Source organism: Camelus ferus, chromosome 14, assembly GCF_009834535.1.
Source record: "Camelus ferus isolate YT-003-E chromosome 14, BCGSAC_Cfer_1.0, whole genome shotgun sequence".
Taxonomy (NCBI): domain Eukaryota; kingdom Metazoa; phylum Chordata; class Mammalia; order Artiodactyla; family Camelidae; genus Camelus; species Camelus ferus.
In genome coordinates this window covers 37,257,288-37,284,473 of record NC_045709.1, presented here as the reverse complement: position 1 = coordinate 37,284,473, position 27,186 = coordinate 37,257,288, and the positions used below count along the sequence as shown (strand labels likewise).

Genomic DNA, 27,186 nt, shown 5'->3' with positions numbered 1-27,186 from the left:
TTGAATACATTACAGTCACATGAGCCAAAGATGTCCTGGGCTCTGTGCTGCCACTGGGGATTCAAGGTAGATAAGATGTGGCTCTCAGACTAGAAGGGTAAGAACGGAAGCCCAGAACGAGCACCGAAGTGCCTGCTGTGTGTCAGAGGCTTTGCCATGCTACCTCTGGCCGATCACAAACCACGTGACGAGGCAAAATCATACCCACCAGTCGCCCGCAGCGCCAGAACATTCCAACATACAGGAAAAATAGCTGACTGAATGAGGGCCGCAGCTGGACTCAGTACGATGGGGTCTTCAAATTAAACCTCAGTTGGAGCCACAAACAGCCAGGAATTTATAGGGGTTCACCGGCTACTGACCTCCTTGAGACCCTCCACCCCACACCCGGAGGAGAACCCCAGTCAGGCTGGCTCCCTTCACACTCTTTAATTCTACCAATTCCATCGAATAAGGAGGCCAAGTAATCTTAGAGTCTACTTTGGGACAAGCAAAGATGTCACGAGCGGAGCAGACTGAGGGTCCACGAGGCCATGAAGGGTGGGCGGCCCAGGGCACGCTGCAGGGGGAGAAACTCACATCCGGGCCCTCCGGAGTGCCATCTTTCAATGAGGGCCTGGAAGACTGCTGAGACCAAATCGAAGCCTCGGAAAACGTCCGATTCCTCAGAGTGGGAGTTCCGGGGGCTGCGGAGGCTTCAGCCTCCTCATTCTCCTTCTTCAAAATAGACCCGAAATCTACCCCGGATTTCAAGAACTCAGTGTAAGTTCCCTTTTGCACCATTTCGCCCTAAAATAAAAATAAAGAATTTGATAGGTGTGTATTTGCATTTGATAATATTAATCTAAATTAAATACTAACCAAGAGTAGGTATCTGGTCTTAAATTATGATTTTCATTAAAAAAAGTGATCCTCAGGTTTGGAATTCTGGTTGACAAATGTAGTTTGGTTCTACCTGACAAAGAACTGAGCATTCTGTTCCCTATCAAACCCTGCGGTAGGGGCTGGGGGATATGAAAGAAATGTGGAACCCTGTGTTTAAAAGTGGGGGCCACTTGACGTAACTACCACGGGCATTTTGGGGAGCAAAAGGTACAGAGCTTGGTGGAAGGATCAGCAGTTTTAGACAACATGGAAATTGAAATAACGCTCATGTGACAAGCAAAACTTTAAAAACAGTCAGTTGGGGAGGATATTCCAGGACAGAAAGTTAAACTTGACACGGAAGTGGGAACAAGGTCACCTGCATAGGTAACGGTCACTCAACAAATATTCAGTGAACACTGTCACAGTGTCACGCCCCCTGCTGGGACAGCACTAGCCCCGGCCAAGAGTGGAGACTTGATGGTCTTCACAACTTCCCCACAAACTCAGGAAATTCCCAACTGAAAATTCAGAATTCCACCTGTTAAAGTAACTAAACAAGGATGCCATGAGACGGGGGTGGCTCTCAAGTCCTGGCAGCCCACGCCAGCAAATCAAAACCTAAGCAGGAACCAGTGCCCTCAAATCCGAGGAAATGTGAAGAACAACGAATGACAAACACCCAACCAGGCTGCCCCCAAAGCAGCAAACCACTTACGCTACAGCCAGTCTAACCATGTTCTCCTAACACGTGTGACATGTCGCTACACAGCTTCCTCTCCTTAGAAAGTTATACACAATAACGTGCAGATGTTTTCATGACCTTCTCATCCTATAAACAAGACTCAGCAGATGAACTCAGTGTCTAACACAACATTAGGGAAAAAATCCCAGGATACAAAACTCTGGTGAAGGCAGGTCAGGTGGAAGAAGGTGGCCCAGGGCCCTAGCTGGTGCCTCCGCTCATTCTGTCGCCCGAGAAGGTCCACGGGGAGAAAGTCAGTGAAGCCTGTGGGCACCGACTGACACTGCGGAATTGAACAGTATCCTGTCTGCTCCGCTTGGGAGGCAAAATTCATCCACCTTATTAAATGAAATTACCACTTTCCACTTCGTATGTGTAAGATGCACAAGGACACGACAGAGACAGCCAAGCACTGACAATCCCAAGGGGACAAGGGGACAGCCATCCCCTCTCTGTTGTAAGAGAGGGGCCAGACAGCAGTAAGGACGGCATCCATCTCTTTCAGCAGTGCTCATGGGTGGAGAGATGGCTGTTTTGCTGGTACTAAAACAGGGGGTGATGTCCTCGAAAGAATAAGGGGCCCCTGACACACCTAGGGACTGGCTACACAGGTCACTCTCCCGCCTAGTGACGGTGAGCACTGCCGATGCTGGGGTTCACCACACTAGTATCACCCTCTGCACGGGAAATTCATTCTTCTCGATTCTGAAGAACCTGAGATCCCCAACCCCGAATGAGTGAAGGATCTGCATTTTAATAACTTTCCTTAGAGCAGCAATTAAGTTCATAGGTGAGGGATCTGACCAAGGGTCTACTGGAACAGACCAGGGTTGGATGTCAGGGTGCTGAGGCACAAAAGCAAATGTGGGGAATCAAACCAAGTCTGAAAAATTCTCACAAACCTCCAACCCACCCCAAACCATGCTCAGGTGCTGGAGGCTGAATGGTGGTTCCACAAAGAGATCTTCAAGCCCTAAACATGTAGCTGTAAGTGTGATCTGATTTTGAAGCAGTGTCTTTGTAAATGTAGTCAAGTTAAGATGGAGTCACATCAGAGTGCAGTGACCCCACATCCAAGAGGACAAACCCAGACAGACAGTGAGGTGATGGCCATGGAACAACAGAGGCGGAGAGCACAGCGCTGCAGCTGGAAGCCAAGGAGCACCAGGCAGGCCGGAGGCTGCCAGAAGCTGGAAGGAAGGGCTCTCCCCTAGAGCCTTCAGTGACAGCACAGCCCGGCCAGCACCCTGATGCAGACCCGTAGTCACAACGGTGAGAAGATGACTTTCTGTTGTTTTTAGCCACCCAGTTTGCGGTACTTGTTAGAGAAGCTCTAGATACCAATACACTAGCTTACGCCCATACTTCTGTCTTCTCAACTTTACTAAGACCTCAAACTGCTTCTGCTGTCGCCCCTCCAGTGAACCTCAGAGGGATCTTTAAAATCATGCATCAGATCACACTGTTCCTCTGGCTCTGAACCGTCCGGTGGCTTCCACCCCACTTCCAGGCCTGCTGCCCACGGCTCGGAGACCAGCCCCGGGCACGTCCTCCTGCTCACTCTGCCTCAGACACGCTGGCCTTCCTGCCCCTCCTCCAGCTCGCCAGGTCAGCTTCCTTCCTTGGGACCCTCTGCCTTCCACCCTCTCCCCCGGGGGATTGCGTGGCCCGCACCTTCCAGTCACTCAGGCCCCACGAGGCAACACCTCACAGGGAGGCCACCAGGATGCAAGCCCCCAGCCCTGTCTCTCTCAGTGCATCTCTCCCAAGAAGTACAGAAGCCCCATGAAGGCAGGACCTTGTCCTACTGCTGCACCATCCCACACATATTGGGCTCATTAAAAGACCTGCACAGTGAGACCGGCAAACACCTGTACAAAGAGAGTAGGCGTCCCTGGCCAGAGCTGCCCGGCTACCCAACCTCACCTCTAGTATTAATGGAAGATGCTCTTTAAGCAAGCTGTCTATGACAATCACATGGCACAAACATATCTTAGTATCTCTAATTTCCAAATAACACACTTTGACTCAAGTCATGGACGAGAAAAACAAAAAGTTCTAAATAAAATAGCACCATTATCCTTAACAAATTTCACTAAGCAGTGGTAGTTCAGTCAGTCTCTGGTAGCAGTTTTACATACTTTAGGGGTTTTATGGCATTGAGTGACATTTCCACATGTCTTTGGATTCATCTTCAAAGGCACAAGTACCAGGACTGAGAAGAAGGGGACATGAAACTAAGGAAGGAGGGTGGTGACTATGACCTGCAGGGAGGCCTGTCCTTAAACACACCAGAGTGCTAGCAATTTCCACAGACTTCTAGAAATTACTTACATCTTTTAATATCAGAATCTGGCTTGCAGCTTTTAGGTACTGCAACTGATGAGTCACTAAGATTGTGATCTTCCCGTGCAGGGCTTGACAAATACACCTACAAACGTAAAAGGGACAGAAAGCAAAAGGACAGTCAACGGGGCTGCGCCAAACTGAAAACACGTATTTTGAAAACATAATGAGACAAAGACAACACGACAGTCAAAAACCGGTAGTTTAAATACCAGTTTGAATATAAATACAAATTAAATACAAATACAGATCAATGAATGAATCCAACCAGGTTCTCGAATACATCCGCAGCAAACTCGAGTCTAGCTCCACTAAGAAAGTCTAGAAACAGTCCAGCGAGAGGGCCACCAACTGCTAAGTTTATTTTTCAAATACTCATCTTAACAGTTATTTGTATATTTCATGATGGAAAACGACTGAGCAATACTGAGACTTCAAGCCCAGACTGAACTAAAATGCTAACTGTTCCGTCTCCCTGTGGGAAGGGAACAGGACAGGTCTACGTCATATAAAGTGTGGGCATTTTTCTTAGCCAGTGTCCAAGGTGATTATTTATGATGTACATAGTAGCTTCTCAGTAACCTTTGCCAGACTCTGTTTTCTAGACCTTTCTTCCCCAAAAATATTAGATAGAAAATGAATGGTAGCAGGACCTTAGTCAGTCTCTACATTCCCAGTTCCACTGGGTGACAAATGTTCTTTCATCAAAACTAAAAATCTTTGGAATATATGTATGTATATGCATGATTGTGTTGTACACCAGAAATTGACACACTGTAACTGACTGTACTTCAATTTAAAAAAAACCAAAAAAACCTGAAAATCTTTGAGTATGAAAATAAGAAATGAAAACCCAAAATGCTGGAAATCACCTAAAAGCTCAAAAGACACACCAAATTCTTTTGGCCAAGATCCCCTCAGTATTCAACCTTCAGTTTTTCTTTATACTAACCCCTCAAACTGCTCCTACATTTTAAATGTAGACACCCAGGAACTCAGCCCCAGTCCCATCCCACAAGGGTCTACAACCCCTCTGGAGAAGTGAGTAGCCGGGCACAGGGCCCAGGTGACCACAGGCAGGGCTCCAGGCACATGCTCTGAGTGCCCGAGTCCCTCATAGGGCAAATCTCAGGAAGAAGAGCCACAGCCCAACCTGCTGAGTGAATCAGACAGGGGGATCCAGACACACAAGACTGCAGCTCAAATCCTTCTTACTAACCTGACAACGTCAGACCAGCTAGTAAACCTCTTGGAACCTCAGTTTCTTCATCTCAAGACAAGGCCAATGACAACTCATCCATGTGTTCTGAGAACTAAAAGCACTAACCTGCTCAGCAAATGTTAGCTCCCTTCCCCACTCCTCCCAAACCCACAAGCGGTCGTGTGCTTTCAGCTCAGGACAGACAAGCCCTAAGGAGACTTTTGTACATTGGGCCTGTGATCAGAAGCAAGGATGCAGACACATAACCATCAGGTATCACCTCACACCAGTCAGAATGGCCATCATTCAAAAGTCCACAAATGGCAAATGCTGGAGAGGGTGTGGAGAAAAGGGAACCCTCCTACACTGCTGGTGGGAATGCAGTTTGGTGCAGCCATTATGGCAGACAGTATGGAGATTCCTCAAAGGACTAAAAACAGACTTACCATATGACCCAGCAATCCCACTCACTAAGTCTGAAAGGATTCATTCTTCCCTTTTGACATGTCTTAGCTCAGCTTTCAGAACTAAGGTTCTTGACTGAGAAAACCATTCTTCAGACTTAGCACTAAAGCTTTTAATGCAGTTGTTTCTCCTAATTCAAAATTACCTGTCAATAATCCCTAAAGGTGGAAGTTAATCAAATCTGATGTGTTGCTAAGTCCAAGATGGAACAACCCCAAATGTTTTATTTGCCAAAAACAGAGCCACAGATGAAGAAAGCAGACAATACCCTGCATGGAGTCCAGGGAGAAACCCGGAAGGGGTATAGAAAATGCACTGTCGGCTCTGATGTGTGCTCAGAAGGGGGGGGGGGGGGGTGCTGTCTTAGAGGGGGTGACACAGGGGTGCTGAGACCATCTGAGAGAAAGATCTTTGGAAGAAGAGCAGCAGGTGTAGGGGTCTGGGGACAGAACATGACCTCTTAAGGCAAGTTTGTGCATTCACCGCTTAGCGGGGGTGGGGAGACACATAAGTGGTCAAGTACCACCCAGTGGGGGCTGTGCGGTGACCGAAGGATCCGGTCTCCCCTTGCAGGAACATGACAGAAAGGCAGGGACACAACACTCTCCTTCCTTCTCTGCCCAGTCACACTGTCCCCTGACTCAGGGACAGAGGAGGAGCATCTGAACTGGAAAGGCTAGTGGGGGCAGATGGCGAAGACGCTGTTCCCTTTGGAGGACTTGGAGCCACACCCTGAACATGAGGGGGAGTCTGCAAAGGGCGGAAGGGCTGGGGCAGGAAGGTGACTTGCAGAGGCAGTCGTGTGGCTCTGGTTAGGACAGACCTGAAGATCTGATGACGCAGGAGGTGGTGGTCGGTGTGTATGTGTGTGTGTGGGGGGTGCTCTCTGGAACACAAGGGGATCCACTGCTAGACAGAGAAAAGACTGACACCAGTTCACCTAAGTGCCTCTAACCTCCTGGAGGTGAATGAACCCCCTTAATGTTTGCAACACATACTTGTAAAACTCGAAAACCTCAATAACTTTGGATATAGATTCATGACTAAAGGAAACCGTTAATGGCAAGTTGAAATGTTATTCATTCACCTTTAATACAAACACTCCCCATTACTGAGCCTCGACACGACCGCCATCTTCCATCGCATGTTGTTCCATCCAATTTTCTAACTCGTTGAGAACCTTCTCCAGTTGCTGCTGAGTGATTTCCTAAATTGCATTCGTGCTCCCTGCCCTGAGTTTCCCCAGAGAATGTGGTTCTGATTAGCAAACAACAATCTTAGCAAGCTTGCATCTATCACGTGTACATCCAAAGTCCTTAAACCTAAAAGGTTGGAGAGGACTTTATAAACACCTCCCATGTGAGGAAGAACTTGGGAAAGCCTGTGTGATAAGCACATTGGTACTTGGCAATCAGATCACCTTCCTCTTTCTCCTCCCTATGACAGGGACACAGTGGCCAGAACGAACTGTTCTCAGAGTGATGGAGAACTTGGGCAGAGGCACACAAGACAGGGTGGCTGACATTTGCGAGTTCACGGTGGGACGCTGGGGAGAGAGTGGTTGGGCTACCTATGATGCCAGGAGCGTGCGTGGTGGGGAATCTCAGTCACAGCAGTAGAGACCTGTCGCTGAACGTAGTACAAGCCATAGGTACTTCTCTACGGGAAAATTCATCAAGTCACGAGCAGGAGGAGGCGGGAAAGGGGGGTCAGATCAGAGAGTGGGGGGCCATGCCATGTGACAGCTGCCCTGCTCTCTCAAGCTGCGAAGGAGTCAGCACTACCCCTCAATGTGATGGTGGTGGAGGTGGGGTGGATGGGAGGTGACTGCGTCATGAGGGTAGAGCCTTCATAAATGGGAACAGTATCCTCACCAAAAAAAAAAAAAAAAGTGGGGGGGGGGGGGTACCCACACAGCTCCCTCACCCCTTCTGCCATGTGAGGATGTGGGAATCGGGCCCTCACCAGACACCAAATCCGCCAGCGCCTTGAGCCTGGACTTGCCCAGCCTGCAGAATTGAGGGTTTATAAGCTGCCCGGTCTTGGTATCCTGTCAGAGCAGCCTGGACAGACACAGCCTAGCGAACTAACACAGGCCCTGCCAGCGAGAATCTCCAAATAGCTTCTCTGCCCTACAACCTGCAGCAAGGACCAGCCTCCTGCTCTCACAAGCCGGCTTCTTCCCACCCTTACACCTTCGCTAGATTCTACTCTTCCTTTAGCAAAAGGAACTGAATCCCGTTCTCAGCCTCCACAAGCCCTTCCCCGCCCACAGGCTCACAGGGCACTTCCCGCCAAGCTCAATGCACAGGGACCTTTGCAATGCAAGCTAAAAGCCTACCACTGCCACTTCCCCCATTTAGCACTTACTGCCCTGCAGCAAAACCCTCTAAACCTTGAGTGTGCTCAACTTTTCCCATCTTAACAAACCCTCCTTAGAGACAGACGCTTTAGAGGCGGGAATGAGAGCTGAACGCCTCAGTCGTCCTTACTCTGCCCAGGGTAGGTCCTTCTCCGCTCTTGACTCACGGTCCTCTTTTGTGAAATAAGAGGTTTTGCACAACAACATCCATAAGGGGAACGACCTCACTGCACACAGTAGGTCTCTACTAAGTGCACCTGAATGGCTCGTTGGCTTTAACAAGGTGAACTAACAGGGTGAACTAACAGGGTGAACATCCTGATACACTGCTCTAGAAGATGGGTTAGATGTGCATGCTGCTTGAGCAAAAGCTAGGTCACGATGCTTTCAAAAAGGCCCGTCTAGACTCCGTAAGAGGCGTTAGTCAGCACGTGTTAGGGCACAGGATACACAGAAAAGCATCAGAGTTGTTCTACTTCAGTGGTTTGGTGGCCAAACAAGAGCCACTGTCAACCAATTCCAGGAACAAAAAATGAAATCAAGACTCAAGTCAGACTCTAGATCCCAAGTTTCAAATTCAAGTGAACACTGGGGGCCCAAGTATTAATTCTACTAAGTATTCATGAAACAACATTAAATGACTGAAACTTTGCTGTGATATGTGATAAGTGATAAATCTTATGTCAGTTCTGAAAACTTCCCTATTAATGTGTCTTGAACAAATGATGGAGAAAAAGAACTGACAGCCAAGTACCAGGTAACAGAGTTCCACTCTTTGAGTTTAAAACTATGTATCATCTTTCTTATCCCTGGGGTCTGGATCCATCCACGGGGTCCTGGCTGTAAGCAGCAGGACGAAATCTGCTGTCTATTTCCCGACTCCTCAAAGCTTGGACCCCACTCTCCTCCACACGCTGGAAGCACCTTCTGTGTTCTCCTACCTTCACCTCATCGTTATGCAGAATCTTTAGACAGTGGATCTTCTGTGGAGGGAAGGGAGGGGAGACAGGGACACCAGAGCAGAACGAGCTGAGTGCCCTGAAGCACAAGGCTCCCTGAGCTCTAGAGGGTTTCTGGAAGGAAGAAATGATAGAAAACAGGAGCAAACTCACAGTTCGAACAAGTGCCTGCTGACTTCTGCATCCACTGCGCTGAGCGGATCGTCCAGGAGGTAGATGTCTGCATCCTGATACACTGCTCTAGAAAACGGAAAGAGGTGTCAGGAGGAGAACGCTTCATGCTTTGTGGATCTCATCTCTGCATCATGTCGGCGTCCAACAAACCAGTGCTTATTCCAAGAGGTGATGCAAAGGGTGGAGACACCGCTTCACAGGGCGCCCCACCCGGTGAGCCGGGCGAGTGGGGTGAGCGAGGCGAGCGGGGCGGGCGGGCTCAGCATCACTAGACACCACGGAGGAGCCCGGCAGATGGCAGCTGAAAGCGGACTTACCTTGCGAGGTTGACGCGGGCTTTCTGGCCTCCACTCAGGGTGGTTCCCCGGTCTCCTATCACAGTGAGATCTCCATCCTCCAAGAGCTGTAAATCCTACATGGAGACAGAAGAGGGGAAAAAAAGACAAAGATTTAAAATGTGCTCTCCTGTGGTCCTAATCTTTTAGCATCAGTTCTTCATACAAGTATTTCAGCAGCAGCAATGGGTATATTTCAGTGACTCTATTGTAACCTTGAACAATTCAAAACAAACAAACAAAATAACTCAGGGATTTTCATGTGTTTTCACTCTAGTTTTTCACAGAACTTATGCATTTGACCATTTTAACAGATATTTACTGAGAATCAACTATATGCCAGGCATTGTTCTGGGCACAATGAATTCCACTGCAAGGAAAACAGAGTTTCTCTCCAAGGTGGGAGAGGAACAATATGGAAAATTAACAGGAGTACAAATACTAAGGACTAGAAGAAAAGGAAGCCGGCTTAGGGGGACAGAGTGTGAAGGGCGGAACATGTGTCAATCTTGGGGTCGGGAAGGGCTCTACTCAGAGTGGGTCTCAGCAGACCCACCCAGACCTGGAGAGGGTGTTCCACACGGAGTAATGAGTGAGTGCAAAGGCCCATGGGGCAGATGCCCAAGGGGTTCCAAGAGTAACAATGCGGCCAGGAGAGCTGGAGCCAAGAATGTGGGGAATGAGGACAGAGACAGAGCGGGGGGGGGGGGGGGGGGGGGGCTGGTTTCACTCCCAGTAAAATGGGGAGGAAGGTGGGGAGGACTGACGTGGTCTGAGGTTTTTTAAGGGCCTGTTTGTAGAAAAAAGGTGTTGGGCTGGGGGAGGGGGGGGCACACCCAAGGGTGAGGGTGGCTACAAGTTAGGAGGCTACTGCAGTAATCCAGATGAGAGATGATGGTGGTGAGAATCAGAGTGGGAGCAGTGGGGGTGGAGGGAAGGGGGTCCCATTCCAGGCACATTTCCAAGGTGGAGTCTGATCTGATCCCAGGGGTGCTGACAGGCTGGGTGGGGGTGTATGAGAAGATGGAAGATGAAGACAGTTGTTTTGGGCGGGAGGAAGGGGAAGAACAGAGTCTCCACTGACAGAGTTGGGGAAGATGGCAGATACAGGTCTAGGACACTCTGGGTGTGGACAAGCTGAGATGACCTCTCTGTGCCGTCACGTTGCAGCTGGATATGCAAGTGTGAAGGTCAGTGCTAGAGCTCTAAGTGTGACAGCTGGCGGCACAGGCTGGGGAAGGCACAGGACTCATTTTTCCCAGGAGTAAGTGTGTCTTAAACTGACCGTTTGGCTGCTCTCGGCCTCAGCATCCCACTTTCAGAGAAGGGATAACACCTGAGCCGGGTCTTCACAGTGTTACTTAGGACAAGTGACAGAGTGACAGACAAGATCTGTATGGGAAATGAGAGGAGGAAGAGCAGTCTGGGCAGGAAAAGCCAAAGCGAAAGAAACAGCTTGCTCGAGGGACTCAGAGCAGATCACCTGGACTAAGCACATGCTTGTCGGGGGAAGCAGGGAAACACAAAGCAAAGAAGGACAGGAAATTTTGACCTGAGGATCTGTAAATTATTCAATAGTCACACTTGTGATTGTTTTTCTTTTTTGGAGGGGGGCATTAGATAGACAGATTTATTCACTCATTCATTCATTTATTCATTCATTTAACAGAGGTGCTGGGGGTTGAACCCAGGACCTTGTGCACGCTAAGCCTGAACTCTACCACAGAGCTACACCCTCCCTGACAAAAGTTACATTTGAGTATTACTTTTTTGAAAATATGGACAAATCAGATTACCTGAGGGAAAAAAGATGACAAGAACATCCCCAAAAGGACAGAAAATGGTCGGGTTTAAGTTCCACAGTGCTGTACTGGAAAGCTTTATACTAAGATAGCTCAGAATCCTCACTTGCCAGATCCTGGCACAGACGCACACATTTCGGGGCTGGGGGGGCGGTTGCTGTAAATGGTCCATGTTTATAAACACGTACAGAAGAATCACTGTGCAGCCTGATCCTGCAGGGGCCCCTTCCCACCAGAGTCCACGTGCCACACAGACACCCAAGGGTGGGTGAAGCCCAGAACACAGCTGTGTTCCTAGTCCAATCACCCCACGAGGCTGCAGCCAATCACCCACCCCCAGGGGGAAATGCTGAATGGTGCCCAGTGTCCCCCACACCTGCTCTCCTCCAGGGATGCTCAGGTGTGGGGAGGAAGACAGGGCTCAGCCTCACCACAGAGGCAAGGGCGTGCCAAGAAACACACACACCCTGGCCTGGGCATCAGGAGCTGAACTAAAGGCGAAGGGAAATGCCTGAGACCTGTGTACTCCACCTCCCAACTTTATCAATCAGCAATTTTTTAAAAAGTTCTTCTTTAATAACTTAAAAGATAGAAGCTCATTAAACAGGAAATTCTGTTTTGTCCACATGACCATAAAACGCTGCTTAGTGGATACCATCTGTGATGCTCATGCAAATTACTATTTCCTCACAAAGCAGGTCTGAAGCCTTTAACATCAAATCTGCAAGTCTGCCCCAGGCTCTCCTCGCAGTGTAACAGAACAGTGGGACATCCAGGCTGCACTGCACAGACCCGGGGAGACCCCTTTAACGCTATTATTCTCTGATCTTTATAACCCAAGAGAGTGACATGGTATTTATCAGGTCATTTTTTATTTCTTTCTTTCTGCCAAATTATATCCTCCTATCAGGTAAGTTCAGTTTTCCCCATTGATTCACTAGTTTTGTTTAATGTTTAATTTATGTTTCATCTCGCCAGTTCTACGAAACTCAGTGCCATTTCTGAAAACAATCTCTCCCCAAGTCAAACAATGCAGTAATACAAAGAAACGTGAAAGCATTCTGTTTTCTTTAAATAATAAATCACAAGTCAAAAACCAAGCAGAGAGCGAAAACTAGAGACTGAAAGGGATGGAGGAGACACCACCAAGTGCAGGGGGCAGACCTCACGTGGAGTTGGATTCAAACCAAGGGCGAACGAGACTCCTCAGCGAGATGATAACCATGTAATCACTGACCAGATCGCTGATGACAGTCAAGAATTTGGATTGTATTCAGGTGTCATAATGTGGTGATTTTTTTTCCCTCAAAGGCATTCTTCAGAGACAAACTAATCAGATATTTACAGCTGGACTAATCTGAGTTCTAGGATCTGCTTCAGAATAATTTGGGGTGGGGTGGGTGGGACAGGCTGAGGGCAGTGGTTCGAGACGCAGCACCACTGGTTACCACTTCACCCTGGGGGATTGGGTACCTGAGGGTTCACTACAGGACGCTCTCTATTTTTGCAGATTTTTTTAACTGTCCCTTTAAAAGTTAAAAGTGAATAAAACTTCACAAAATGAAACTCCTCCACACCAAAAAACACATTCTGTGCTCACCACTGAATTAAACCAGTAGCATGTGCATGCATACTTACCCAGAAGACCAACTTGAGGTGTGGAACAACACTGAAAGATCTTTCATAATTATTTAAAAAAAAAAAAAAACCTTGTAGTTTAAACCAACACTATTATTTAAACTCTGAGTATATGCAACTCACAAGTCACTACTCACCTTTTTCAAAGCACAAGCCTTTATTACTTTTTCATATCGTTCCTTTTCATATTTCTTCCCAAATAAAATATTGCTCCTCACAGTCCCTGAAAACACCCAGGGCTGCTGAGAAACATATGCGATCCTCCCGTGCACGCTGACCAGCCCCTGGCTCGGGGGCAGCTCCCCTAGCACCGCACTCAACAGTGAGGACTGAAACAGACAGCAAACACACACATACACAGGCAACGTCAGGATGGAACAAGCCTTCCCCAGTCCTGGGGGCTTAGTAACTGGCAAAGCCCTTTCATTGAGAATAGGGTACAGTAAAACCCCGGCAGTTGCAGCAACAGCAAAAAAACAAAAAAAACACTAAACTAAAAATAACTACTGGTCAATGCAAAATAACGGTCTGCCCTGCCCAAGAGTTTCCCCCAAATGAAGTGCTATAACCAGCAAAGACTGATTAAGAATGTTTAACATTCTAACTAACAGGACAGCCCAGCACGCTGGGTCTCCTTTACTTGACAAATACTTGTTCTTAAAGTTATGTATGAAGGATACATCCAAAGATTATTATTTAAAGAATTCTGAAGTGAGTTACGTCCGAAGAGTGAAACTTCTTCATTAAGGAAACCATCTCCCTGTCACATACACATCTGACATTCAGACTTGTGAATTTTGTTGCGCAGAACACACAATACTAATTGCACGTGCAGATTTCCTTTAGAGCTTTTACAGAATAATGATTGTGGCATGTCTGTGTTCCCAACTGTGCAACTTGAAGCACCAAGAAGGAATACATAATGTGTGCATTTAACCAGATTTATTTGGCCATGCAACCTTCTTGCAAAAGTAATGTTCCATGGAACACGCTTAGAGGAATGTTGTTCTAGATACGCCCAGTTCAGTGCTGTGTTACGCACAACTTTGGGCTCAACTCTGAGAATTTAATAGGGGCTGCAGCACTGCACCAAGCAGCCAGGAGACATTATAACTTACCTTTCCTGCTCCCACAGGTCCGACTACAGCTAACAGTTCACCGGGTCTGACGGTAAAGGAAAGGCCTCGTAGGGTTGGGGTTTCTGATGCCTACAAATTAAAGATTACAAAACTGTGCCCATTTCAACAAAGTAACACAAACCGCTGCAAAAAGTGGAGAAAATGACAGTCAATGATACATGAACATAAGCCATATCTTTCTCTTTCCTGTTTTAAGATATTCTTTCCTGATGGCCTCTTCCTCCAATCACTTCTCTCTAAGGGTTTGAAGCAGCTTTACTTGGCTTTAAGAAGACTCCTTTTATCAGATCTCCATATGGACATGGCTCCAGACACCAACATTATTTAAGTAGTTGTAAATAACAAGGCACTTGCTTGAATTGAAAACTTCTTGATGCATGCGAACTTATTAAAATAACATACTTAACAGAATGTTCGGTATGGGAGGTTTTTACTCACTAAGTAAGTTTCCATCATGACCTTTGGTTTTAAATGCCTGTTTCACTAATCTTCACAAGGTGGCAGCACCAGAATGTGGCATACCTGGCCCTCTATAATTTGGAATCTCCACTAAACTCTCCATTTTCAGTTGATAAAGGATGAATCTCAGTAATGCTCAGCAAGCAAAGAGGCACTTTACATGACAAAGTCATTCATGGTAAATAAACACCTATAAGTGACAGTCAAGGCTCTAAAAAATGAAGTATGACATGGTGGGTCGGAGTTATAAAGCCTAAACTTTATACCTGTTGCATGCATCTACCTGTCCTGGCTAAACAGGGGCAACTAAGTACATCTACTCTTTAAAAAAGGGGGGGGGGGGGGCGGGGGAGGTATGTGCAACAACACACAATCCAACTCAAGGGAGAAGGACCAAGTACTCATCATCTCCAGCACAAGTCCTATCGCTGAACAAGCTGTAACTTCTAAGGTAAAGAGACTCAAGGGTATGAGATTCTCTTCACATACACTGAGCGTTAAGAAAATTCTCAATCACTGCTAATGTTTTTTTTAAAAACAGAATGCTTACATACGATTAGTAAAATGCCCAGAAGACTAAAAGTGTAGGGTCTGGATGAAAAGTCTGAATGATTTTCTAAATGAAATATTTTTCTGGAAATAACTGAACATACGAAATACTAAAACAACAACAATTACTTTTAATCATCAAAGAAAACTAGCCCCAGATTTTATAGAAATTATAAACCTTATTGAGAAGACCATTTTATTATATGAGAAATATTTTTTTAAGCCTCTCCACTCCTTTTCATCAGCTTCCTATCTGGGGCACCTTACTTTGCAAGGAACTGTTCAGGCTTCAGATTAGGTATTGCTGAGCCATGACCAAAAGGGGGCAGCACTCGACAGCTCAGACTTGCTGGAGTGCATCCCCTCCTGGTTACCCAGGCTCAGCCACACTGATTCAGAAAGGATGATCAGCTGACTCTGTGCCAGACACATTGTGAAATCCCTGCCCTGTGTAAATCTGGAGCCCCTTCGTTTCACGAATGAGACCTGGCTCCCAGAGACCTCCACCTGCCCCTTGGCTGTCTGTCGGAAGTTAGGGAGCTCATGTCTATCTCCTGCATCTCAACCAGCATGTGCTTCGTTCAGACTCAACTTCTCTCCAAAACTCCCAATGTCTGTGTCCCTCCCCCTTCCCTAGGGCTCCCCCATCCACGACCTAACCTGACAGGTCCCAGTTACTAAAGACCCCAGCATGGGGGAGAAGCCTTCCACAGACAAGGCCAGGACAACAGAGTAGGATATTCTGAACTACAGTGCAAGTTGCATAAGAGTCTGAGAACAGATGAACAGAATAGCTCATTTTACAACACTGCATTGTTTGCTACAAAAGAACTTTGGTAATGGCCCATACATAGTAAGTGTTAAAGGCATGCACTGAATCCGCCCTTATAATGGAATTTAATGGTGGTTTCTATAAATGCTTCAAGTGCATTATGAAACATGAAATAGGAGGTAAATCTATCCCGTTAAGGTAAGAGAAACTGTCAGGTTAGGTAAGAGACCTTGTGTAAGTTTCCGAGCGCAGAAGGTACAGGGGTGTGGTTTTACACATCTGGGAACACACTATTGTTCTCTCAGTGGGGACGGCAGGCACTGAATCAGAAGCAGGTGAACACAATGCAGGTGGCACAACACTGGGTCACAGGCATGAAGAGACAGGACAAGTCTACAGAGTCTGGACACTTGCACTGTGGTCCACACTCCCACTGGCAGCCGGGTCCTGGGCTCTGCTCCGGATAGTGGACCCTTGGATAGAGATACCTCGTCCCTGAGTCCCTCCAGCCCTGGGGGATGGGAGCAGCTTCCTGCCTTTGCTAATCCCAGGATTGCCTCGCCCACCACCATTTTGCCCTTTTTGCTCTTTCGTCACCCAAGTGACTAATTCCCTGCATGGAATTCCATCTCCCGTGGTGTGAGTTGTTTTCCTGATTAACCTACTGACAATGGGAGGATCTGCACAGAAGACCAGGAACCTGGGGTTGCGTGGAGGCTGGGGGTTTCTGCTATCCCTAAAGGGGACTACACTGGGTGTGCAATTTTGAGAACTTCTTGAGAGTGCTCCTTTTGTTTTATTCTGTTTTGTCTGAACGTCAGAAATGAACCAAGTGTTGGAAAATCTCCAGTTCCACCTGTCTGATGGCTACACGGTGAAACACTTCAATTGGGAATCATTGGTGTGTATGACACCCACCTGCTGCCTCCTCCCTGCCCCTGGCTGCCACTGAAGCACCAGCACCATCCAGAAGCTTAGGATGGGGGAGCCCCCACCCTACGCCACAGCAAAGAACCAAACCATGGCCTCACTCAGTACATAATAAGATGGCCTTAGATCATCAAGGCAAAAAATGTACACTGACTCCCCAAAATGTCTTCATTAGTTAACCTGCTCCATACCACAGCATTTTAACCAACCCTGTCAGTTCTGAATTACAAAATGAACTTTAACTTCAAAACGTGCTAATACTTTAAAACTTCTCTTCAAAATGAGATAAACAACACGACAAAGACCTTAGTCTGATTAGACACACAATCTCCATGAGGCGCAAAACGTATTCCTGACTTCACAGTGGTCCCCAGTCACAACCGGGGAATGGAAAATTTTTTACCTTTTCCCAAAAAGCAGTTAAATCTTGCACGTGCACTATCGTTTTACCATCTGACAGCAGCGGAGGGTTGCACTGTGAGATCTCATCAAGCAACAGAAAGTTCTACAGAAAAAGGAAACAAAGAGAAGGTTTAATCTACAGGAACAAAGCACAAACAAATGAATTACTTCCTTGGAATTTGCAATAAAAACCTTTATACAGCCTAAATGTCATTTACAACTATTTCCTGTTGGTACACACCAAAAATACTAACATACAGGATATAATACACTATTAGAGCATGCAGTATATATATGCATACAACAGAGTATATCTAGTCCTAATAGGTATTGGGTGTGTGTTTATACAGAAGAGTTCCAGGCCATAAGGCTCAGTGCAACTTTCTCACCAGCTGTACTAGTTCTTCCCCTAAAGAGAAAACATGGCTCCAAACTTGAACACCTTTAGAACCTGGACATTTCTACTGTTTTACTTTTGGGTTACTAACAATAAACAGAGGAGTAGATAGGAAATGATTCCATAAATATTTACTGAATCCCACCACGTGTTAAGCACCATGCAGCAGACCAGGAACACAGAGGAAGGCCGTTCCCCGGCCGTCAGGAATCAGGGGAGCACAGGACAGGCTGGGAACACAAAACCTACAGCACAGACTCCAACTCAAAGCCCCACACGCTCTCTGCTTCAGTCCCCGTGCGCAGCAAATCCGCATCACTGCCAGTCATTAGCTAGCACTTAGGTCATCCTTCTAAAAAGAACGAGTTTCTACTTCAAAAAATATTTTACAAGCATCTTTTTTTAAAGTATGTTTTTATTTAAGTATAGTCAGTATACAGAGCTGTGTCAGTCTCTGGTGCACAGCACTTCAGTCATCTAGGAACACACGTATGTTTGTTTTCATACTCTTTTTCACCATAAGTTACTACAAGATGTTGAATATGGTTCCCTGTGCTACACAGTGTGAATTTGTTTACAAGTATCTTTTCACTTGGGTCTTCTCCGTAGTCAGTGCCTCTCTCCTGGACCGCAGGAAGGGCCACAACTTCCGCTCCCTGCTTTTCACACTACTTAGCAGCTGCTCAGTGCAATTCAGCTGCATAAAACAAAGTCCTGAGAACCATCACAAAGCTAAGGGTCATCAACAGGGAAACTCCCTCTTACCCCGCACGTGCTGGACACAACTTTGCAAAGAAAAGACACAGGCTACAGACGTGGAGTAAACAACTGAGAGCGCCCTCACTGCTCCCCCGCTCTCCACCTAAGAGCTGTGAACGTCCTCAAAGCCTGCTCTCATTCTCCTGGAACAAAACCCTGGTTCTGAGTTGGTGCCTGGCAGCCTAGAAGGAGTCCCCCTCTCTCCAGCCTCCTGTGCAGATAGTTGTAGCCATGTGACTAAATCCAGGCCAGCAGAAAGGGACCACAGCCAGGAACCTTCCCCCTTCCCAAGGCCAGGCCTTGGAGGCTGCCGGCTTGGTCAAGGCCGCATGCAGAGGAGTAAGGAGAGGAAGAGTCTGGGTCCCTCTCACCTCAGGGGATCACACGAGCCATGGGATTTGTTATGGGGGGCACTGTATCCCCGCCATCAAAGGATATGTTGAAGTCGTAACACCAGGTACCTCAAAATGTGGTCATAGCACAAGTATTCAATTAAGATGAGATCATACTGCGTAGGGTGGGCCCTGAATCCAACAGGATTGGTGTCCTTACAGGGAAAAAAAAAAAAAGAGATACTAAGGGAGCCACACAGGTAGGCAAACAGGTAGAGGTTGGAGTGATTGTAGCTTCGAGGGAAGGCAGGACAAGGATTGCCTGCAACCACTAAAAGCTACAAGAGGGAAGGGAGGATTCCCCCTTATACGATTCAGAGGGATCATGACGGTGCAGACACCGGGATTTCAAACATCCAGCCTCCAGGACTGGGAAACAATTCCTGTGATTCGGAGCTACTGGTTTGTGTACTTTGCTACGGCGGCCCCAGAGAACCCACACAAAGCCTTACAAGGATTCTTGTGTAACAGAAACAAGCTACCTGTGTAAGCAGACGTAATGTGGGTAACACTAGGACCCACAGGCAAACCGAATCCCCACGAATACGGCGCGGGGGAAGGGGAAAGGGATGAAACAAGCACCTGATGATGTTTGAGAAAAAACACACGAATAGTAACCCACTGCCTAAAACTCACAAACACCCTTCGAGGCCTTGACACGCTAGACGATCATGCCCCAAAGCTACAAATTTGATAGCAAAGTTCTACTTCAGAAGAACAACCGGTAAAAACCGAGCGGGCAAAATGACTTCCGTGCAGGAAAAGGAAAACATGATTCTTGCATTTCTCTGAAAGACCAGCTGGCACGAGACAAGATCCGCTCCCTCACGCCTCCTTTCGTCCAGGCTCCAAAGAACCTTGAGACCAGGCACTGCTACTCCAACCTCCCGTGTCCAGCAGGGCGACGGGATGGACAGGCGGTGCGGAGTACGCGTGTGCAGGCTTTCAACCACCACAGCCCGATCTCTCCCTCCACACCATCTCTCCCCTCACCAGCCAGGTACGAGCCTGCTGCAATTCATCTCTCTCCCAATTCTCCTTTCTCCTTGAAACGTAATTTCAGAATCTCACTTACTATTGATCATTTCAAATACTGACAGAATGTTCTTTCACTGGTTCCTTCCCCAGCACTCCCCTACACCACCGAACCTGTCCCAACACCACTCCGTCCTGATCCCTTTCCAGCACCCCTGAGAATGTCCACAGGGCTGAAAACCCTCCAGTGACCCAGCAGCACCTAAGTCCACGGCCCCCAAGTGGCCTCTGCCTGGATCCCTGAGTACAGACCCCACCCATCGTTCCAGGAACCAGCTCAGGATGTCCTGGGCTGGCACTGCCCTCCCTACCTCTGATCCCCACTGGGGTGTTGCGTCACAGAGAGGGGCGACACTACGTCATTCACTTACTTACAGACACAGTCCCAACCCCAACTGAGACCAAGCCTTGCACAGAGTTGGGCCATCGAGGGTGTCTGCCAAAGGAGGACAGACTGTATCACTAGCTCAAATCAGCCCAACCACTGACTGCATGGCTACAGCCTTACCCGGTCTGAACTGATACAGCAACAAGCAAAAGGGGTATGTATGTCACACATCTTGTCTAGACAGAATCAAAGTCCAACTTCAGCTTAAGCATACCACGGCATAAACACTCAGTGCTCAGTGTGTGCGTATTGAAAGAGAAACTCCCAGCTTTCAAATGGCCCCAAGAGAGTTAAATCTCACCTAATTGGAACACAGTGACACTGTATAAAAGGAAGCATTTTACATGAAGTCCACCTACAACAAAGAAAACCTGTTTGTCATCAAACCTTGATTCTTCGGATGCTGACGACTGCCTCTGACACCTTCTCGATGGCCGAAGGGAAGAAGAGGGTGACCGTCAACCGCACAGCCCCATACAGTGTCACCGCCACGAACACACGGCTGGCTGTGATCACGTTACCAAGGAGCACATAGGTAGTGAAGGTGACAAAAACGATGATTTTGCTGGCAGTGAAAAATGACGCCAAATTCATTCCTCTAAGGTAGGAACTTCTCAGAATCTTAGAAATTTCCTTCCTGGAAGAGAAGGGTAGGGGTTTTATAGGAAGCGTCGACATCCATGTCATGAATTCAAATGCCCCATGCGAGTGGCCCATTTTAAGGGAGTGGGCACAGATCAACATAAACCTCCCCTCACATCATGGGGATAAGACAGTGCACACTGGGGGGTCTGCCCCGACACAGGGACTACAGACTTCATCACCACTTCACTCAGCCAACTACAAGGAGACAATGTTGCACTTTCAAACATTTTGGGTCAATCAGACTGGTTCTGACCCATTCAACAACATTTGTCAGCCTAAGTTCTGCGCCAGGCACCTTGAGGACGACAGAAAGACACAACCCGACCCTTCCAGGAGCTCATGAACTCGTAAGAAGGGAATAAGCAACCCTAAATTATGAGGCCCAGAGACGTCAGACAGAGGCAGCCAGCACAGCCCCCGTGGGAGCACAGGGCAGTGGAGTCAGGGGAAGTCTCCAGCACGTGGAACCTGAGAGCATGAGCTGAAGGCAGTCGGGCTGGGCAGAGTCTAGGGAATAATGAGGAAGAGAGTGTATTCCAAGCAGAGGGAGGTGCACCCGCAAAGGGGAAAGCGGGAGAGGTGACAGGTGCTACCAGAACATTCTAAGTACCCTGTGCTGGAGAATAAAAACTCACTAGATACTTAAACAGAAGATGGGAAAAAAATTCTACAAACATACAGAAAAGCAAAAAGGAAGAGTATTCTCATGACTCTGTTTAGAATGAAGAATACTCACTCATAAAGTCTGGCCCGATGCTGGTACCCAGATCTCTGTAATCTCCTCATTTGTGCTACATTAGCATAAATTAGTTTTAGTTTAAAAGCCATCACCTCAAATACTAACCAGTGCTTGTTCAGGATCTGTAGTATTAAGCATTTGAACGTTCATTTCTATACAAGGAAGAAGCATGTACACTTACTCCTTTAAGAAGTAGGTTAAAATGACGTCTCCACTATTCCACGTAACCCTATTGTCATATGCAATGGGTAGATGGATGGTATTTAAATTCACCTGAATGTGAAAACTTAGTAAGACTTCTAAGTCACTCAGTAAACACAGGAAATTTAAAAAGCACGAAACTAGCGCGCGATATACATAGAAACACATAAACATACCTTCTCAAATTAGTGATGAGGTCTGCAAAAGACTTTTCCCAAGCATACATTTTTATTATCCTGATGCCAGTTATCACTTCATTCATGGTCCTGATCCTGACGTCTGTGAAAGCTGCAGTCTTACTCCTGAAAGGGACACACGTGAGAGGTGAGCCTCAGTGACCACGGTCCAATTCCCTTAGCAGCAGCAGCAGCAGACACAGGCAGGGACCGGGGCTCACACGATCCCCTACAGCTCTTGCGCTGACAACACAGGCAGGCCCTACTCAAAGTACAAAGGCAGAGAAGGACTTCGATTAGGTAGGCCAACAGTTCAGTCCAATTCAAGAAGTCATCTGGAGAAATTGTGGTCTCGGCTAAGGAGGGCCTGAAATGAGTCAGATACCAACTGTCTGCGTCAGGAGGTCACGGCTGGGGAGGGAAGGCGGAAAGGCATCCGAATGTAACAGGACAGTGGCTGTGATGTCATAAAACAGGAGTCAAGTGCTGGGGAACAGGAAAGATGGAGCTGTTCATGCCACCAGGAAACGAGAACAAGAAATCCCCCACAGACCCAGCAGCACTGGAATAGGGCCCCGAAGGATTGGAACATCTCTGCATGGCAAATCTGCATGGCGAAGAGAGGAAAGGAAACCCCACGTCGAGAAAAATGCTATGCATAAAGGCACTGGAAATAAATACATACACACATACACAAAAAAGGCCCCCCCTCCAAAAGAAAAAAAGTCTCAGTGCACTTCAAACAGCACAACATCTCCATGACCTGAACCCCTGGACAGTGACCCGCCTCCAACCCTCTGGACCTGCCTCATCACCGTCAGGCTCTTCCTCACCAGACACTTCTCTATCACACGTGCTGCTGGGACCAGGGGCCTTTATAAAGACATAGTTACGGTTGATCTTGCCCTTGGACGCTGATAACTTACTGAAAACACTGAATTAAAAAACAACAGGTAAACATGTAACACCTGAAGATGGCCCTCACGCAAAGTTTAACAAAAACATATGCAGCTAGAAATGGGCCTGTAAGATTATTATTTTTAATAACGTTTAAATCACTTCAACATCGGTAAATCCTGCCTAAGGACACAACATGCATTGAGGTCTGGTGCCGGGGGAGCTGGCGCATGCCTTCCCGTTCCTCGCCTCGAGATCAGCCCCCGGCATGAGGCTGGAGCCGCCCCCGGCTAAGCCGGAAGGGTCTACAGCGCGCAAAGCAGGCATCACTGGAGGCATTTGTTTTAGATTTGAACATAAGCGTTAAGAAGACTGTGCCTGTGACCAAATACACATCACCTATTTTTTAAACCAGTGTTTCTCTTACCGGAGTGATGAAAACAACTTCCCAATGCAGCTTTGCAAAGGCAGAAGAATAATTAGGATTGCCATCCCGGCAAGACACGAAATTCCTACTTCCATCCAGAGCAGGACGGTCACTAGCACAGCCTGCAGTGGCCCTGCCCACAGAAAGTGCAAGAAGATCGTTACCTTAAAAGAAAAAGACAAAGCCTTCTTAGAACTGTGTCAAAACAAATTCATTAAGGACACAGGATAGAAGCAACCGGCTCTGAAGGAACAGAAAGGAGCCCGAACAGAAATGACTACTGTGGGTTTCAAAGCCACTGAAGCAGAAATCCGAGCACCCACCACAGACGACGCTGTTCCGGGAGCACAGGGTCGGCTTCAGGGACGTCCAGGGAGAACCAGACCCACGACATTGGTCTCGATTTTGTCTAGATGAACTCAGGGCTCCCCCAAGTTCTCTCTGCCCCAACATTCAGCACCCCCTCCCCTGGGGCTACCCAGCACGCTAGGAAAGCCTGTATTACGGTACACACCACACTGTCCAGTAATTACTTCTGTGTGTATCTCCCGGACAAGCTGTGGCTTCTCCAGGGCAGAAACTAAGCCTATTCATCCCCGAAGCTGAGCAGGGGCTTGACCTCATGTTTGATGAAACTGAGACAGAAGTGTCTACAGCAATACTGATCGGACCAACAGCTACAATCTTCTGGATAATGTGATCTATTCATGAGTTAAGAGTGTGAGACAGCAGAGTAGGTTGCTCCTGGCTAGGGACCACCCATTGGCATCACTGATCAAAGGCTGCTTGTGCAGCAGGCACTGTGCAGGGCTCAGGGAGAAGGACGATCCGTGCCCACCAGGTGCCCATCATCTAGAGAAGTTAGACAGTTCAGGCAGCAACACTGACACCGCGAGCCAAGAGGACCACCCAGGAGGACCCTCGGGTACACTAACCAAGCTGGGCAAGAACACAGCTGCCTATTTATTACTGAAGTTATGTCACAGGCAACATTAGAAAAACGAAACTCTCATGCACAGAACAATACACATTATTGCATTTAATCTGAACACAAAAGCAATGAGCACTGGATAAAAAGAACCCTTGCCTTCTGTCCTCAACGGAAGGACACTGGCACCTGATGAGCTAAACCAAGGAAGAAGGTGGTAAAAGAAAGAGGATCCCTTAGGGGCAGCTTACCTGATCAAACTTGTTCACATCGTTGGACAGCAGGTTAACTATCTGGCCTGTGGTGGTCTTCCCCATGGCCACGTTACTCAGGCGAAGCGCCTGGAATGAGAAAGGGAAACAGAATATTGGATTCCTACGGTACCACCAAGTCATTCTTAGAACGGAGCAAAATGGAACACATTTTCACAGGGTCTTGAGTGGTGTCAGGACAAGCAGGATGACCCCTGACAGTGGAGACCCACATTCAGCCTTCAACTCCTCCGTGTGGCCGCAGCCACGCCCCACAAGAGCTGCAGAGGGAGGATAGAAGGTAGAAGCAAAATCCCCCCATTTTTTGATGAATTCGGACATGCCCGGAGTATAAAGGGAGGGAGGTTTATACATCGGAGCCAACTAACATATTTGGAGTTAAATTCGATGAGAGATGCAAGGCTGCCTTGCAGAAAGAAATTAGGGGATTTACACTGTCAATCTGTAAATCAATCATTAATTCTGGGTGTGATGTCACTGAAGCACTCTGGTCTCAATTCTCTCATTCTTTGAATGGAAATCACTCCTCACTGTGCATAAGACCATGATTCCTATAAGAACGAACTGCCAAATATTTATTATCCATTATGTGGAGAACACCATGGTGCTCCAGGAGACAAAATGGCTGATGAGTCACGTCTTTCTGTCTTTGGAGATGGGATAAGACATGTACCAACACCTGTAATTCAAGTGTGAACTGAACAGTAGTAGATACACCAGCGCAGGGAACTGGGGAAGGTTTCAGCTGAGCCGTGACACTGCGGGAAGGACCGAGTGTGGATGATGAAGAAGAGAAAATTTATGGAGAGAAAGGAAGGGCACTGTGGGTGAGAGGAACCCACGCAGGGAATCGGACAGGGAAAATGTGGAGACAGCTGGGTAAACACCCAAAATCTGGCTAAAAGGTGGGCTGGGAAACAGCCAAAGACTTCGGAAGGCAACACAGAACAGTGGCTGTTTTTTCCATGTCCAAGTAACGTACGAGATGTGAGCCCTGGGACTGGACTGGCTTTCTCCCTGGGGGCATCGTCTACCTGAAGACAACTGCGATTTGACTGAACTGAAGAGGAAGAGATGGCTGCTCCAAGTTGCATTAACGTCTGGAATTTGTGGGCAGGAGTAACAGAGGGTAGGACCTCTGACAGAGGTAGAAGTTTTTATGGGGATTTCCCAAGGGTACTTTGCAAGAGCTTCACTGCCCGTGAGCAACGGGGACCCCGTGAGGCCTCGGAGATGTCATGCAGCGCCCGTAGACACTGCAGCTTCTGTCCAACTAGAAAAAGGAGATCTTCATAAGCTCCTCAGACGTTCATTCAGCTGAAGTGCCAGGAAGGCCACAGTAAAATCACACTCCAGAGTAAGAGCCATACGCTTGGACTAAGTTCACAATGGAAATAACTGCCCGAGACACACAGACAGACAGAGAACAAATGAACCAGTTCTGCCAGGATCAATCTACCGGGAATTGCCCATAAGGACCAAACTCAACGCCTTTTCATCCAGACTCCCTATAATGTATCCTTCACAACATCCAACATAATAAGACAATTATTAGACACGCAAAGAAGAAAGCTGTACCCATAATCAAGAGGGAAAAATACAAGTGGACCCTAAGATGATCCAGATTTGGAATTAGTAGACAAGAACTATAAACAACTATGTTCCTTCATCAGTGTTTCAGTTTTAAGAGTGTAGGTGGCTTCCTTGATTAGCTTTGTTTCTGGCTGTTTTGTTGCTTTTGATGCAATGGGAATGTTTGTGCCAGTTGTAGAGTTCTGGATTTTGAAGTGAAGAAAGAGGAGGGTGAGTGAGGGGCTGCAAATGGCAGAATATCCTTCTTCCTTGTGGGTGAGTTGTGTTCCATTACATACAAATGCTGCATCTTCTTTATCCATTCATGTATTGATGTGCACTTGGGATGCTTCCATATCTTGGTAATTATAAATAGTGTTGCTATTAATAGTGGGGTGTATGTGTCTTTTTTAATTGATTCTTATTTTGTGGTTGGTTTTACTCCTCTGATAACTATGCAAGTCTGGAAAGCTGAAGCTCTGTACATTCTTGGAAACAATGAGCAGTACTTGTATGTAAACTGAAAAAAAGTATGTGGGGTGTATTGTGTATATGTGCTTGCATGCAGTATCTTGTATATGTGCAGTCAAATTGTGACAATTCTACGCAATAAAATTGAAAAATGAAACAAAATATGGTTGTAACAGTGAATGAATGGGCAATTTCAGGACAGATGGATATCATCAAAAAGAGCCAAATGGGAATAACAGAAGTAAAAAAGTACAACCTGAAAAATTCACTAGATGACTTTTAATAGCAGATAATCCCATTTATCTGCGCCCAGATTCATTAAGCTTTCTTTTAGCTTACAATCTAATGAACAAACAGAAAACAGAGACTGAGTGCAAGATGGATTGAAAAAAGCCTAAGGGTTCAATGGAGAACACAAGCCCTGAAGCACCCGTAATTGGATGACAAAATAGGGAAGAAAAAAATATATATTTGAAGGAATAATGGTTCAAAATGTTCCAAGTTTGGTAGAAAATATTAACATGCATACCTAAGAATGACAGCAACCCCCAAGGATGTGCCTATGGCACATTACCTATAGAGGAACAACAATACAACAGCAAGCTGACTTACCAGAATCCATGGAGACAAGAAACAGAGCATTTACCAAAGGAAAATAACATTCTGTAACTATGTGTGCTGATGGATGTTCACTAGACTTTCTGCGGTGATCATTTTGCAGTATGCACAAATACTGAATCATTAT

At 47.0% G+C, this 27,186-nt stretch overlaps 1 protein-coding gene across 2 annotated transcripts in view; it reads right to left on the bottom strand.

The window, feature by feature from the left end:
• ABCC4 (ATP binding cassette subfamily C member 4) overlaps positions 1–27,186 on the bottom strand; it is a 190,059-nt gene that overhangs the window by 98,696 nt on the left and 64,177 nt on the right. For both annotated transcript variants that reach the window (XM_032496772.1, XM_032496773.1), the window contains 11 exons: positions 24,378–24,467; positions 23,199–23,362; positions 21,875–22,000; positions 20,501–20,750; positions 17,144–17,245; positions 14,010–14,099; positions 13,029–13,220; positions 9,434–9,528; positions 9,096–9,182; positions 3,944–4,040; positions 580–789 (listed from right to left, as the gene is read on the bottom strand). In XM_032496772.1, the coding sequence (XP_032352663.1) occupies positions 580–789; positions 3,944–4,040; positions 9,096–9,182; positions 9,434–9,528; positions 13,029–13,220; positions 14,010–14,099; positions 17,144–17,245; positions 20,501–20,750; positions 21,875–22,000; positions 23,199–23,362; positions 24,378–24,467 (1,503 nt within the window). The remainder of the gene's footprint in view (positions 1–579; positions 790–3,943; positions 4,041–9,095; positions 9,183–9,433; positions 9,529–13,028; positions 13,221–14,009; positions 14,100–17,143; positions 17,246–20,500; positions 20,751–21,874; positions 22,001–23,198; positions 23,363–24,377; positions 24,468–27,186) is intronic.